Source organism: Sebastes umbrosus, chromosome 13 (genome assembly GCF_015220745.1).
Source record: "Sebastes umbrosus isolate fSebUmb1 chromosome 13, fSebUmb1.pri, whole genome shotgun sequence".
Classification (NCBI taxonomy): Eukaryota; Metazoa; Chordata; class Actinopteri; order Perciformes; family Sebastidae; genus Sebastes; species Sebastes umbrosus.
This window is the reverse complement of record NC_051281.1, coordinates 16,913,170-16,929,109: the sequence shown is the minus strand read 5'-3', so window position 1 is coordinate 16,929,109 and position 15,940 is coordinate 16,913,170. Positions and strand designations below refer to the sequence as shown.

Here is a 15,940-nt window from a genome sequence, read left to right as displayed (position 1 = left end):
AGAAACTGTTGCATTAATGGTATCTGGGCTCATTACAGATCATTACTGGAGAGAACGGAACTGTATTTCCTCAGTAATTTCTATTTATGCCAGGGGACGTAGAATGATAAAGCGCAATTAATTTCTTCAATCCGCAAGTTTATCAAACTTCTGTTTATTGTCTGTCAGTGTTTGGTTTATAGTGCTGTCTGTCTGTGCTCAGTCTTGAGCATATCTGCTACCAAATGGCAGCAAAAGACCATAAGACATAACACAGAAGCTCCTGAGATGTGTTTGTTTAGTAATTTAACTGCAGTGGGACTGAAAATAATTCCCGTTGTGAATTATGTCCAAATGATAAATTATGGCTACAAGAGGGGAAATGTTTCTTCCTCTAACCATCACAGTAGAGGTTTAACATCCGGCTCATGCACACTGCTCTTACTGTCTTTTTAAGCCAGAGACCAACTGGCTGCCGGCAGTTCACCTTCCAGGTCAAAGTCAGTGTTTAGGGAGCCTTGTCTGAAGTCATAAAGATACTGAAACCCCCGGTCAAGTGTTGCGTGACGTCACCAGGACAGCTGTGTGGATCAACCCAGCAGGAGCCTCTCTGTTTCCGATCGCGCTCCTGATCAGGTTGCATTTCGTTTCCCTGTAAACGGCACGTCTCTCTGCAGAATAGATACCAGTAAGCTGTTCCTATCACTGACTCTAACAATGAACAGATGTCTCCTTTCCAAGTAAAGGCAGATAGAGATACACTCCCTCCCAGTTTGGGGTAATGGATGAGTGTGAACACTGACCATACACTCCTTTTCCCCTGTGTTTCGACTGTGCTGTCTTGTGATTCATAAAAACAGCTGTAAGAAAATATTGAACACTTTCTTTCAAAGTATTTCATCCTGTGGATAGGTTTAAATGATTCAGCGTCGGGTTGGTTTGAAGACTTCACGTTTGAAAATGAAAAAAATAAAAGAAAGTGAGTTTACCAGAAGACTTTATCATCTCTGCTCGACGCTACATTAGATGTTGTGATGTCGAGTTGCATTGTGGGTAATGTAGTCACCAGGTTTTGACATGAAAGAAGAATGCATGGATTATACAAGAAGATATCTCCAGTTCTGCTGCATCAATTTTGATCATTTAAAAAAAAAACTGTACATTGTGAGACTGACGGTCTTTTAATCAGTGAAGTGCTTTTTTGAATGTGTCAGTATACTTCAACCGTAGTGCTAGACAGATGGTCAAACAGTGTCTGAAACCCCCTTCCCCAAACCAACAATCTGAAAATGACGCCCGCTTCTTGCAGCAATTGGTCAGCTGTGACATAGTAGGCAGATTTTAAATTTTTTCATTCTTCACAACTACTTCTGTTCCTTTTTGAGTGTACAACCGAGTGCAAAACCGTGAAGGCCTTCAAGGAAAGATTGTCTAAAATTGTATTAAAACCTTTATTTTTATAGCACCTTCCATACAAGAAATGCAGCACAAAGTGGAAATTAGACCTAGAATGAACATAAAAACAGGGAAAATATGATGGAAAATAAAACACACTTAATAAAATAAGATAAAAATAAGATGGAATACAATACTTTCATAACACAAGATGTAATAATAATAAAATCTGTACCCGTATTTGCAGCATGCATCAATAAACACTGCAGCTGCATCAAAAGGTCTCCAGTCTCTTCTACTTTGTTCTTATCTTTTCTATATCAGTGGTGGAGATTTGAAAATTGCATCTTGTCTCTCCCAACGGCCACAGACATGATTGGACAACACCAACTTGGGCTGTGTCCGAAATCATTCACTGATTCACTACTCCCTACTCACTACCCAGGGAGTTCTATGTAGAGGACTATATAGTGAGCTCATCGGCAAAATGAAAAATACTCTAGGACACTACTCAGGTCATTTTCTCTGTGCCATTACGTCATTGCGGTGGCAAGATTAAAAGCCTACCCATAATAAATACCGACGTATTTTTGTGCCAAATAGATATTGTAATTGTATTTTGTTGAGTTGCCTCTTAGTGAAATGCTCTGAGTGAATTTAAGTTGATAAGCAGTGATGCGGCGTCCTGTATATGACTAGTAATTTTATTGTGAAAAGTAAGAACGGAAGGAATAATGCGTTGATACACTGCCATCTGCCATTGTGGCAGTAAGCGTTTTTTCCCAAATTAATAATAATAAGTACTCTGTGGGCGTTTGTGTAGTGATGCGCTGCTCTTCTCACATTAAATACATTATTTTCGTGCCACAGCTCATGGATATTTCTCAGTCGCGCTGCTCTCTCTCCTCTCATCCGTCTGCCATTTTTTCCTTCAGCGCAATGCATGATGGTATATTATAGTGCCTGTTTAGTGACCATCATTGTCCACTATTTTTCACAATGCATTGTGGGATACTTTGAGTCCACTATATAGGGTATAATAATTCCAACTATACATTCATACAGCACTACAAAATAGTGAACTATACAAATATAATTGACTATATAGTGCGTGATTTCGAACACAGCGTAGTTCTTTTGCATACTGACACATTAACACAACCCTGAAGTACCGCTGCACTGTATGTTTTATAGCATTGACACACTATACAGTATGTTAAAGTGGTCTGTAATTTGTTTCCCTTGTCTTCTCAGTGCATTAAAACCTACAAATCTGACTGGCATGTCGTCAACTACAAGTACGAGGACTATTCTGGAGACTTTCGACAGCTTCCAAAGTAAGTCTGCAGCTGAAAACCTCACAGAGGTAATGTGGTAGTGTGCTAAGACATTCTTATGATGGGCAAGTAAGAACAGCTACTGCGTATAATATATGGATGCCAGAGGTTTTAAACTAAGAGACACACTGCACACACAGTCACACCCAAATATTTGTGTTTTGAGGTCAGCTTGTCACCTTTTTGTTTCCTGCTTCTGACAAAATGTTGTTGTGACTTAATTACAAGGAAACGCAGAGTTCAAATAATTCTTATTTCCCTGCAACAAAAGAGTGTTTCCTTTTTACGGTGCACAGGATAATTCCCGGCTGCAGCCAGTGTGGAAACCACCCTCATTGTCCGGAGATTGTGTCATCAGCTCCAGCCTCTTCCCTAAAGAATATCTGTTTTTCTGGCAACATGTTAGAATATGAGTTGACAATGACCTTATAGTCTTGACACTGTCACTGCTGCCAAATGCTGTGACTTTACCGAATCTGGGGAAGTTAAAACAATACTCCATGACGTGGATAGCCTGTTAAAAAAACTCACTCCTCTTTCAGTTAAAGTGATTCCTACCTCTGGCACATTTTCTTTTTTCCAGCAGGCAGTATGCACCTTAACACTCCTGGAATTTGCATTTGCTGCTGTGTTGACTTTTTCTGACTCTGGAGACAGCTGCAAATATGCAAAATTACTTATTCAGAGAAAATGATGAAGACCTATGGAAAAATCACATCTCAGTCACACCACGTCAGACCACATGTGCTGGAAAGATTTGCAGAGTGTGCTAAAAGTTCAAGTACTTGCAGTAAAATATAATGACGTATAATATAGAAGTGTAAAGTGGTAAATTCAGATAATATTATATGAGTTGTGTGTTAAGTAGTGAAAGCTGTCAGATAAATGTGTTGGAGTAAAAAAAAATATATGATATTTTCCTTTTAAAATTCAGAGAAATGCAGATATTGAAGTTAAGTTGCCAATATCTCAAAATTGTACCAAAGTGCAGTACAAGAGTATACAGTTATATATACTTTATTTAATCAGGAAGTCACATTGAGCTCGAGAAAAAAAAAATAAATAAATACCATAATAATGGTATTAAAATAGATATATTTAAATATATGTACTTGTAGACAACAACATGAGAAGTTATAAATAAATGTTTTCTAAAATATCCTTTGCAAAAGTATAAAAATGAGATAAAAATACAAGTATATTATGTAAACTAGTCACACTAAAAATCAATAGAGCCTCTAACCAAATCTTTGAATTGCCCTATCGATATCAGTGTGTCAACTTTCAGTCTACTTTATAAAGTACTTTGTAAGTTACCTTGACCTGCAGTAATATTCTAATGCCTGTTAATGAGGATTCATTCTTTTACAGTAAAGTGTCCCGACCTGATAAACTGGCTGTCCACGTATTTGAAGTGGATGAGGATGTCGACAAAGATGAGGTGAGTTTTATTTCTTTATAATGTCCTTAATTTGCCAAAAAACAATCCGATCAACAGCTCAGAGTAATGAAGTATGTGTGTTTGCAGTGTTTCTAGTCTGCATTTTTACTCAGAATCACATCTCTTTATTAGAAACCCGGCCCAGAAAAGACTGCATGCTGCTAAATGTGTCTAATTCCTGGTATCGGTTTTGCCTTTCCTGTTTTCATTATAGCTGTTATAGAGATAAAGGGTATTTCTGTGTCTAATAGCTGAATTTAATGGGAAGAATTAAGTGTAATTAGACTTATAGATTTTTGCTGGCGTACCATGTCTCAAGCAACATTTGGATCTTTTCATCCTCCTCTAATTCATGTATGATGGAGTGGGTGTGTGATTGTAATGGCTGATTTGAGTCTTTGCAGATGATACGAAGCTGTGGCTGAAATGTTTTATCTAACATACTATGAGGTCACGCTCCCTCACAAGATGTATGATGATGATCCTGACCTGCTCTCCTCACGTCATATGTCAAACTGCCCTCCTATAGACAACTAAATGTGCTTTGGTTTTATCTGAAATACACAGAAAACAACACTGCAGTGTCTTTTTAACTGCGTGTTAGTTAATGCAGCTGTGATTGAGTAAAGCTGTGCCAGATCATCACGGATCAGGGTGTGTTCTGCTCAGTCTCACCTCTGACAGGACAGGCGGGGCAGGACTTCAACACGACTAATAACAAGAAGATCCAAATCACCCTTTCTTCAACTCATGCCCTCTCTCTGGCCTCCATCTCTTCACAACAAGATTTTTTTTAAAACTGGGAGGTTGCTTGTGCAGATGAAAGAAGTCGTCCTCTAAAATCCCCAGAATAAATCATTATTTTTTTGCGATTGGGAGTTTTGGACCACATACAACATTGGTTGTGAGATTTGGTTCATCTTGTCTTTGTCTGACTGGAGTTTAGTAATGCAACTGTTTGCTTTGCTGATTTTTTGTTTATTTTTCTGGACTTCAGAGACGATGAACCCCGGGATTTTTCTGCCTCTCTACGGACTGGTGAATGTTGTCTAGACATTGACGAGGAGAAACAGAACCTTTCCAGATGCTTTTTACATCATTCCACGAGGCACATTGAAAATATTATAATTCCTGCCAGCACTAAATCCCATTTCGCTTTATTAGACTGAGAAAAGAACAAGAAGAAGAAGTGGTGCTGGACCAGGATGAAGACATCTTGAAAGGCTATTCACTCTTCTCATTGTGTGAAATTGTTAGAGATACAGTTCTTCACTTTAGTCTTTCAAAGTCTTGTGTAGGGCTGATATAAAGTGACCTTGCACGGCAGCTGTATTTTCGCAATATCATGCAAGAATCACGGGATCACATATCACACAAAAATCCATCTTGTCAGGCTTCAAATGATGCATTTGTGTCATACATGTCTTATTAGTAGGGCTGTCAATCGATTAAAATATTTAATCGCGATTAATCGCAAATTATTGACACATTTTTTATCTGTTCAAGATGTACCTTAAAGGAGATTTGTCAAGTATTTAATACTCTTATCAACATGGGAGTGGACAAATAATCTTGCTTTATGCAAATGTATGTATATATTTATTATTGGAAATCAATTAACAACACAAAACAATGACAGATATTGTCCAGAAACCCTCACATGTACTGCATTTAGCATAAAAAATATGCTCAAATCATAACATGGCAAACTGCAGCCCAACAGACAACAACAGCTGTCAGTGTGTCAGTGTGCTGACTTGACTATGACTTGCCCCAAACTGCATGTGATTATCATAAAGTGGGCATGTCTGTAAAGGGGAGACTCGTGGGTACCCATAGAAACCATTTACATTCACATATCTTGAGGTCAGAGCTCAAGGGACCCCTTTGAAAATGGCCATGCTAGTTTTTCCTCGCCAAAATTTAGCACAGGTTTGGAGCGTTATTTGACCTCTTTCGCAACTAGCTAGTATGACATGGTTGATACCAATAGATTATTTAGGTTTTTCTAGTTTCATATGATGCCAGTATATTTACTAGCTTTAAAACTGAGTCCGGTTGTACCGTAGTGGCATCAAAACTAATTTGCGTTAATGGGTTATTATCGCGTTACAGCCCTAATTATAAGAACTGGATACCAGACACCATGATGATGCCTATTCATTCCAATTAGAATCGCCAAAAACGTTTTCTAGCTTCCAGGATATATGGCCCACTGAATATGCGCAGTCGTGTTTCTCCCGCTGGCCCCGCCCTTCAGCTCCTGCTCGGCCCATAGACTTTGCATTGTGGTGACGTCACTAATTCTTAAATCGCTTTTCTCGGCTTGAGGAAAGTTTTTTCAAATAAAAAAACTTTCATGGATGAAAAATTCATAATAGAAAGAAACATTATCCACCTTTTTTGCAGTTTGAAGTGTCCCGCCAACAGTTTTACAGATGTCTCTTTTACAGTGGTGGTCTATGGGAAAAATGCTTTTTGGCTGCAGGGAGATTGTTTGCTGCAATACTGGATGAAAAGCTGAATACTGAATAGCCACTGGAAAAAAACTGGAAGCAAGGCTGTGTGGCGGCACCGTATCCAGGTCTTGTTATAGAGTCATGGTTTGTGTCCAGCAAGTCAGAGCCAGATAAATCAGCATCCTGTGTGAAGCTACTGGCAGCTAAACAGGCGTGGCTTACATGTGTGTGAGGTGACATAGAGAGAGTTTGACTGACAGATGGTTCATCCAATCACCTGCCAGGTGTTTTTTTGAAAGTGTCTGCCCTTTTCCAAACAGTTTCCAATGACATCTTGTCAGCTGGTTCTGTGTAACAAACCATCTGCCGGCCGGGTCCGGTTAGATATAAAGGGCCATAGAGATCTCCTCCTCCTTCATTACTCTCATAATTGGTTTATTTTTACAGATCATGATAGCTGGTGGATCACAGTAGCTTTGTGTTTGATCGTATGTGATCTCATGCTGCCCGCCTTATGGGTGTGAGATGATCTGTTCGTCGTGTCAGGGATCTGCTTTGAGGATGGAGATATTTATTTTGTTTAACAGTCATAGTTTGTTTAATGTTCCTCTGCCTGCTTGTTTGGACTGAGACAGACCTACATGGTGTTCTGCTCTGTGTCATCTCAAACCACAACATCAAAGGTTTTCTGCACAGTGAGGCGAGGTGAGGCAGGGTGTGTTAAAAACATCAGTGATATGATATCAAGATATGACGATCCACTGCAGAAATATCCAAGTCACGTTCTTCTTTAAGCAAAATCTGCCATATTTTTAATATATAGATGTGTTTTCTCTGCATATTCGTTGATTTTAACAATTTCTTGGAAACAGGTGACATTAAATAGCCCCATTTTTAAGTATTACGACTTGTTTCAGGGTGAAAAAATGTGAAATGATTTCACTCAATTGGTATATTTGTGGATATACGTTACAGTATGTGGAAAACAGGATTTTAAGAATCAATACATCAGACCGGCACTACGTCATCCAGAGCAGACTTCCATGACCACGAACCAGTAATAGTAATAATGCTATGCCGAAGAGTTGCTGTGTATTTGGTTGCACCAACAATAAATCCAAAAATGCTGATCTCCAATTTGTTTCCCTGCCATGTCCTAACAAAGATATCATAGAGGGGGTTTATGGCTCCAAGCTATAGACCAGACCAGCATCACGTCATCGCCGAGGCTGCGCTCCCGTTTGGGGGAAAGAAACTTGCTGTCACAGGAGAGAAAATGATGAAAAGCTGTTATGTAGCGGGTTAGTGAGATTAGAGGCACTTATGATACGGTACGATATGGTAAATCGCTAAATCGCTTGGGTGGGAGGCTGCTGCAGTAATACGGTCATACATTAACGTTATAGCAGCATCAGACTGTCGTCTCCAACTAAATCTCAGCCCGTAGATCAAACAGCTGGCAGTTACCATGTTGGTTATTTACAGACAACACTTAGCCGAACGTGATTCAATCAAGTATATAGAGATGTCTGGATAAGCAATATCCGGCCATTGTGCTGGACGGGGAAAGACTGAAGGGACATGGTGGCGATCAACCTTAATTTATTAAGGTTTCACGAACACTGAGGTTCCTGCAAGGTCGCAAAATAATTATTAGACCTGTGTATAGAACAAATATTTGTATAATAAAAAATGAATGCATATGAATTTGTCAAAATTACAATCAAAACACACGTCAAATTGCATTGAAGTCTATGGGATTTTCGGTTTTCTTTCCCCCAAAAGGGGGCGTGGCCTTGACGAAGGACCCGTATGTGCCGGTCTGATGTATAAATAGGCTATGTATTTATTTCCCTTGCAAGGTGTACAGTATAAGTGTGTATTAAATTGTCTCGTCTTGTGTCTCTTGCAGGACACGGCCTCCCTAGGATCCCAGAAAGGCGGGATTTCCAAACACGGCTGGCTGTACAAAGGCAACATAAACAGTGCCATCAGCGTCACCATGAGGGTGAGGCATAAACTGGATTTTGTATTATGCATCTTGTCTGTTTGTAACATGTACTATTTCTAATTGCCCATGTCTGTTTTTACTTTTTTTTACTTTATGTCTAACGACTTATAGTTTTAAAGGTTTATTCCACCCAAATAAGGACTCCCCCTAAGTAATTTTTTCCATTACAGATGTTTCCGTTAAGTCAAATCCATTTGTTTATATATTGTAGCGCACAATAATAAATCACAAATTTGCTTCAAAGGGCTTTACAATCTGTACAGCATACGATACCCTCTATCCTTAGTATATCCATTCATTGGTTGAGTTTTGTGCCAGGTTTTAGTTATTGTCTTTTTACAGACAGGCTTCTTATCACTGGCAGCCTAATTGTGTACTGTATATTGCAGTGATTTAATGTTATGACCAAAACATTGCACTTTGTTTTCCAATAATTGAATGTTATTTCTTCTTTTTGTTTCAGTCGTTCAAGAGGCGGTATTTCCATCTAACCCAGCTCGGGGATGGCTCTTATAATTTAAACTTCTACAAGGATGAGAAGATCTCCAAAGAGCCCAAAGGAACCATTTTCTTGGATTCCTGTATGGGAGTGGTTCAGGTACGCTCTCTGGCACGAAGACAGTGATTGTTAAACCGCGATGACCCTGAACGACCCATCACCTCCTTTGCCAAACGGGATATCCCGTGGCCTGGTCCCTCACGGAAATGAACATGCCATTTACCGGGAATTAACCGAGAACACCGTCATAGCTACATCCTCTTCACAATTCTTTTCTCCATAAACATATTTCCCAACATACAGTTTAAACTGTAAGCTACAACAGGCAAAATTTCAGCACGAATTTCTCTTAAAATGATGGGCTGCTGCTGAAAAGTATCTGTGAGACCCTCTGTTGTTCATTTCCCTGAAACCAGAGCTCTCTCCTCCCCAAGGTCATGTTTTACTGCTGACTCTCAGCTGGTGAAACAAGGTGAATGCTGAGGTCTCACTTCCGTGCACTTTCCACCAGCTTCACAATCAATGCCACGTGCAGGCATCCGAGTGTAGGCCAAGACTCACTGGGTGCATTATGATCTGTCTGTCATCTCAATAGATGGAAAGAAGCTGATCTTACTGATGAGGCACCCAGCTGGCATCAATCAGATATCGGTTGAGTGTTTTTCCAGGACTGTCTGATTTCTATCGTGTGGAGAGGGAGAGCTATCAGCCCAAAACTTAGGAGGAGGAGAGGGTTACACATGTGCGTTTGAATGCTTTTAGAGTATTGGAGGTTTTATCAGTGGTGGTTATGGTGTCCGTGCCATCTCCCCCTGAGTTTCCCCGAACCTCCACACAACCTGTGTTTTCAACCACAGACCTGTACTCTGTTACATTCCTCTGTGGTGGAATGATAATTAATTAATTCATTCATTATTTAAAATAAATTGTAAAAGTATATAAGGGTTTAGCATACATTTTGGCTCATTGGATCCACAAGAGTCTCAGCTTTACATTGATACCCATTGTATGCAATTCTAAGACTGTTTAGGGACCCCAGTATGCAGAAATATTCAAAAATAAGACATTTAAAAACTGCATGGTTTTTCCCCCAAACTGCATGTGATTATCATAAAGTGGGCATGTAAAGGGGAGACTCGTGGGTACTCATAGAACCCATTTTCATTCACATATCTTGAGGTCAGAGGTCAACGGACCCCTTTCGAAAATGACTATGCCAGCTTTTCCTCGACAAAATGTAGCCCAAATGTGGAGCGTTATTTATCCTTCTTCCCAACAAGTGGTTGATACTAATGGATTCCTTCGGTTTTCTAGTTTCTTATGATATCTGTAGTTTCACTCTAGCTCTAAAACTGACCTTGCTACAGCCTCTGAAAGACAGTAAAGTCGGTCGGGCTCAGAGGGTTAACCTACCTCTAATAATTCAGCAGCTCTGCACAGCCTCTTGTATACCACATGCATTTGATGAGTTTTCTGCTCTGATGAAGTCACAAAGATCATGTGACTTAAACTCGACCATTCTCCGTGAGTGGAACTGCAGATGTTTAACTCTGCAGCTGTAACGGCATGTGCAGTGACATCATACTGAGCCTCAAGCTGCTCCTGCGCTTTGTTAAGACGCCAACCTATGCTCAAACACACCAAGCATTTGCCGCATATTAATGAGGTGAACAGCGGTCCCTGTAGGTTAACTGATAACTGTGGTTTGGGGATTTTATTGTCTCTTTCATTTCTACTCCCTCGTTGAAGGACAGAATACAGATGTGAACAATATCGTAGAAATGGTTTTGACTGGTTTGTCCACTCATTTCCCCGAGGAAGTGTGCAGCTGTGTTGTCTAGAACACAGAGACCGGTCCTTCTACCTATCAGATGATTAAGTCTGTTTATCAGAACTCCAGTTTTATTTCTCCTCTGCGTGTTTACTCAGCCAGTCTGCCTCCCTATCACTCCCACTCTGCTGTTTCAACGTTGCAGGCCAGCTACAGTGATAACCAAAGCATAACAACTCACTGACTGCTTACAATAATGACTTGACTTCCATATTCAGCTAAATAAATCCTGCTTGAATACTTTATTAAAACGCTGTGTCATGGAAAATCTGCAGCTGAATCAGCAGTTATAGGTTCTGATTGGGCTTTAATAGAGAGAAGCTTAAAAAGGGACGGTGACATCATAGAGGTCATAGCTCAGGGCTGCAGATCCAGCTCCTTTTCTGTTGACTTCACTCAGCCGTTAGAAAAGTCTCTGCTGTGGTCCTGGCAGAGCTGGACGCTTTGTTACGCAGATGGAAATAATCTGTTCCTCCCAACTCACATTGTCCATTTGCTTTCTGTGGCAGTTAAATTAAATCTGCCTTGCATCTCTTTCCAAAACAGTGACTCATATTTTGTAGAGCTAAATAATAGTGTCATTTTTTTAAGTCCAGTATATTGTTATTGAATGTTTACTTTGCAAGTTTTTGCAGGCTCAGACTTCATAATACAAGGAAGTGGTAGAAGGAAAGCGAAGCAAGCTGTGATTTAGATCATAAAACTAAGAATGGACTGCATTCTGATGAGCAGTTGTTGGATGTTAGCTTTGGATAGTGAGATGAAACTTCAGCCCTGCCTTGTCCACAGTTGGGTATTTGATTTTTAAATGTGAAAAACTAAACTTAGTCAATCAAAAGACAACAAAAAGTCTTGTTTTGTACACTCAAATTAGTTTTGATCTTCTAAATATGACTCTTCTACATCATTTTTTTTTCTCCCCCTTTTATTTCTGTGGCTGCAGAATAACAAGGTTCGGCGGTTTGCGTTCGAGCTGAAGATGCAGGATAAGAGCACCTACCTGCTGGCTTCAGACAGCGAGGGAGAGATGGAGGATTGGATCAACACGCTCAACAAGATCTTGCACAGCAGCTTTGAGATCGCCATGCAGGAGAAGAGGAACGGAGACATTCATGACGGTGTGTGTGTGTTTGTCTGTCGGTCCATATTTTTCCAGCGCCTTGAAAGAACACAAATATGAAATGGAATATTATTTTGTGTTAGTCAAAATATTATCCAAGTCCATGATAAGAAATTATTTATGTTTTTCATAGTCTTGGAAAAATATGTGGTTTAATTAAAAAATAGTTTTTGCAGACTAAAATATGTCAGACAAAAGCAGCTTTTGTGTGGTTACACTGGCAAAATTATGTGAATAATATAAGTGTTTTGCTTCTTAGCAAGTTATCGGCGAGAGTCCAGACAGCATGATCTCTACCTGTAGAGCTGCAATGACTGGCTTATCAACAGATTAGTAATCTGCAACCATTTTCATAATCAATTATTTGTTTTGAGTCAGTTTTTAAGAAAACAAATTCAGCTCCAACTTCTTAAATTTGAATATTTTCTAGTTTCTTTAGTCTTCTGATTGTAAACTGAATATCTTTGGGCTTTGGACTGTTGGTCGGACATAACATGACATTTGTGGATGTCAGCTCGAGCTCTGAGAAATTTTGATGTACATTTTTTGGTCATTATTTCATTTGGTGATATTTTATCCGTTCAAAATGTACCTTTAAAGGGAGATTTATCAAGTATTTAATACTCTTATCAACATGGGAGTGGAAAAATATGCTTGCTTTATGCAAAATGTATGTATATATTTATAATTGGAAATCAATTAACAACACAAAACAATGACAAATATTGTCCAGAAACCCTCACAGGTACTGCATTTAGCATAAATAAATATGTTTAAATCATAACATGGCAAACTGCAGCCCAACAGGCAACAACAGCTGTCAGTGTGTCAGTGTGCTGACTTGACTAGGACTTGCCCCAAACTGCATGTGATTATCATAAAGTGGGCATGTCTGTAAAGGGGAGACTCGTGGGTACCCATAGAACCCATTTACATTCACATATCTTGAGGTCAGAGGTCAAGGGACCCCTTTAAAAATAGCCATGACAGTTTTTCCTCGCCAAAATCTAGCACAAGTTTGGAGCGTTATATATTTAACATCCTTCTCGACGAGCTAGTATGACATGGTTGGTACCAATGGATTCCTTAGGTATTGTATCTTCATGCTGTTAAAACTGAGCCCGGTACAACCTCCAGATGATCGATTGCTTTAATGCGTTAAAGAAATTAGTGGCGTTAAAACAAATTTGCGTTAACTTTGACAGCCCTAGTAATTACTGAAGCTGTCCGTTTCATTAGGCCTACATTATATTCATGAAATAAATGTAATTTAAATAGTAATCTGCATGAGAAATAATGAAAAAGAAAAAATATTCAGTGATAATAATCATCTGCTTAAAGTTATCACTTTGACCCAGGCGTGAGCACTGTAAGAGGTTTCTACTGTATATCCAAAATAATAATCAACCATACTTCCAGTAAATCCATTCATCATTATCAGTTTATTTATTCTGGGATACTGTATGTACCTGAGGATCATTCTCTCCAACATCCACTCACTACTTGTGGCTCACTTCTCCATTACTTCTTCCTGGCCCTGTAGCCTAGTGTAGCGATGTGATACCAGACCACCCAGGCTTTTAATACTCACCTCCTCCTGTCTCATAGGAGGCTTAGCCATGGAGGAAAGAGGCTGAATGCCTTTGCACAAAAACGCTCCACTAATCTTCCCAGACTCCTCAGCTTTTATTAATCACACTGTGCATGAGAGAAAAAACACAATTCCTCTTCAGGAGATCTCTGAGCTTTCATAAATATGCCATTGAGACCTGCTGTATCTCCATCTCAATCCTACTGATTCCAGTACAGTTGAATTACTGTTTACTGAACTTTGACATGTCAGTAAGTGATTAAGGATGTTTTACAACACAAGGGGGGTTTGTTTTACGCTCTACAATCCAATGATTTCTTGTATTTCCCTCTAGATGATGATCTTGGAAAGTCGGACAGTTCCTCCGGCAGCATGGACAGCTTTCAGGTAGGTCCTACTTTCTCAGCTGGATGCTCGCATGCACATTTGGTACATAATCACATGTAGTGGCGGCATTAAATCCCTGTTCCTCATTGAAGTTGTAAAGAAGAGGGCCTCTTGGCCACAAACATGTGGCTTGGATTTGGATTTAAGAGTTGCTGGTTACACAACTAATTTCTCGGTCGTTGATTTGTTTTTGTAGATCTGATCAAACCTTAAAAACACAAACTTCTTGTCGTGTGATGAATTAAAACTAAGGCTGTCAATCGATTAAAATATTTAATTGCATGATTGTCCATAGTTAGTTGTGATTAATCATAAATTAATCACACATTTTTTATCTGTTTAAAATGTATCTTAAACGGGAAATCAACGGGAGTGGACAAATATGCTGGCTTTATGCAAATGTATGTATATATTTATTATTGGAAATCAATTAACAACACAAAACAGAGACTCGTGGATACCTATAGAACACATTTTCATTCACATCTCTTGAGGTCAGAGGTCAAGGGACCGCTTTGAAAATGGCCATGCCAGTTTTTCCTCCAACAATATTCAACACAAGATATCCATTAGTGGAAAAAGTTGACACTTACTTTGACACCTGCATCAAGAGTTTTAAAGATTTTTCAGGATAGAAATCTGTGTTTTTTAAATGATTTACTGACTGATGACTTACAGGCTGCAAGAGTTGTTGTTTTTTTCAGCTCCTCATGCTGTTACAGCGCACGCAATAGTAAAGCCATATGTGCATGGAAACTGGTGGTAACAGTTAACTGGGAAACAGCTTGACAGGTTACAGTATGCTGGTACCACCTGACTCCCACCACTGAGCCTGTCCGCCCAGCGTGATTCAGCCTATAAAATATGAAGCCTCATTTCCAGATGGGTGCGAATGACAAAAAATGTTCTGATGATAAAACCAACTGACTCTCTCAGACGATACTTCTGATGTTTCAGACCGTTTGTGGTTTAAATCAATTTAGGAAATGCCTTTTTTCTCCTCCTCAGAGCGCAAGAGATATCGAGTCCAGGATGAGGAGCGAGACCAGATTGAAGCTGTTCACCCTGGACCCTGACACACAGGTAAGCACATTTTAGTTCCCCATGCGGTAATGAGATCCAACCGAACACTCCCTAATGAAAAACTTTCCATTGCGCTGTTTTCAGAAACTAGATTTCTCAGGAATAGAGCCGGACGTGAAGCAGTTTGAGGAGAAGTTTGGAAAGCGTGTTCTGGTGAACTGCAATGACCTCTCATTCAACCTGCAAAGCTGTGTGGCCGAGAACGAGGAGGGACCAACCACAAACGTAAGACTGATCTTTTTCTGGCCACAATAGGCCCTAAATAACAGAAATATCATTATCCATCTCACTAGAGACGGAGGAGATGGTTTGTTAGAGCAGCCGGATGGACTCCCCTCATTATTTGAGCCGCTGAAGGACTCCTGTTGGCATAGCAACCAAGCTACAGGCTCAGTAATGGCGAGCAATCTGTATAATGGAGCCTGATGTCCTGCTGTCCCTCCCAACAGAAACTGTCAATTAAAGAGTCAACATGTCAAGACTCACACACACACACACAAGTATATCCAACCAGCGCCCTCCGTCGGTGCATCACTAGCATTAGATGCTGCATAAGTACTGTAAGATGAATTATATTTATATTCATTGAAATGATTTTATTTAAGTAGTGGTGTATGTATATATTTTTTAGAGTTTAAAGTATCATTATTTTTATGTAGATGTGGAACTAAATAACGCTGTGCACATTGCCTGTAGTGTTATTAATTATTTAGGATGGCTGAGTGAAACCTTGCAAGACGGCTAAGTGATGTATTACATTTGCTGTCAGAGTCCTGTTGTCCAGCTGTTGAAGCGCCCATTTAAGTT

At 39.6% G+C, this 15,940-nt stretch overlaps 1 protein-coding gene across 5 annotated transcripts in view; it reads left to right on the top strand.

Moving 5' to 3' along the window:
* Positions 1 to 15,940, top strand: part of zmp:0000001200 (dedicator of cytokinesis protein 9) — a 111,050-nt gene that overhangs the window by 53,788 nt on the left and 41,322 nt on the right. For all 5 annotated transcript variants that reach the window (XM_037789447.1, XM_037789444.1, XM_037789445.1 and 2 more), the window contains 8 exons: positions 2,629 to 2,711; positions 4,083 to 4,152; positions 8,524 to 8,619; positions 9,086 to 9,220; positions 11,896 to 12,070; positions 13,998 to 14,050; positions 15,059 to 15,133; positions 15,218 to 15,358. In XM_037789447.1, coding sequence (XP_037645375.1) covers positions 2,629 to 2,711; positions 4,083 to 4,152; positions 8,524 to 8,619; positions 9,086 to 9,220; positions 11,896 to 12,070; positions 13,998 to 14,050; positions 15,059 to 15,133; positions 15,218 to 15,358 — 828 coding nt within the window. The remainder of the gene's footprint in view (positions 1 to 2,628; positions 2,712 to 4,082; positions 4,153 to 8,523; positions 8,620 to 9,085; positions 9,221 to 11,895; positions 12,071 to 13,997; positions 14,051 to 15,058; positions 15,134 to 15,217; positions 15,359 to 15,940) is intronic.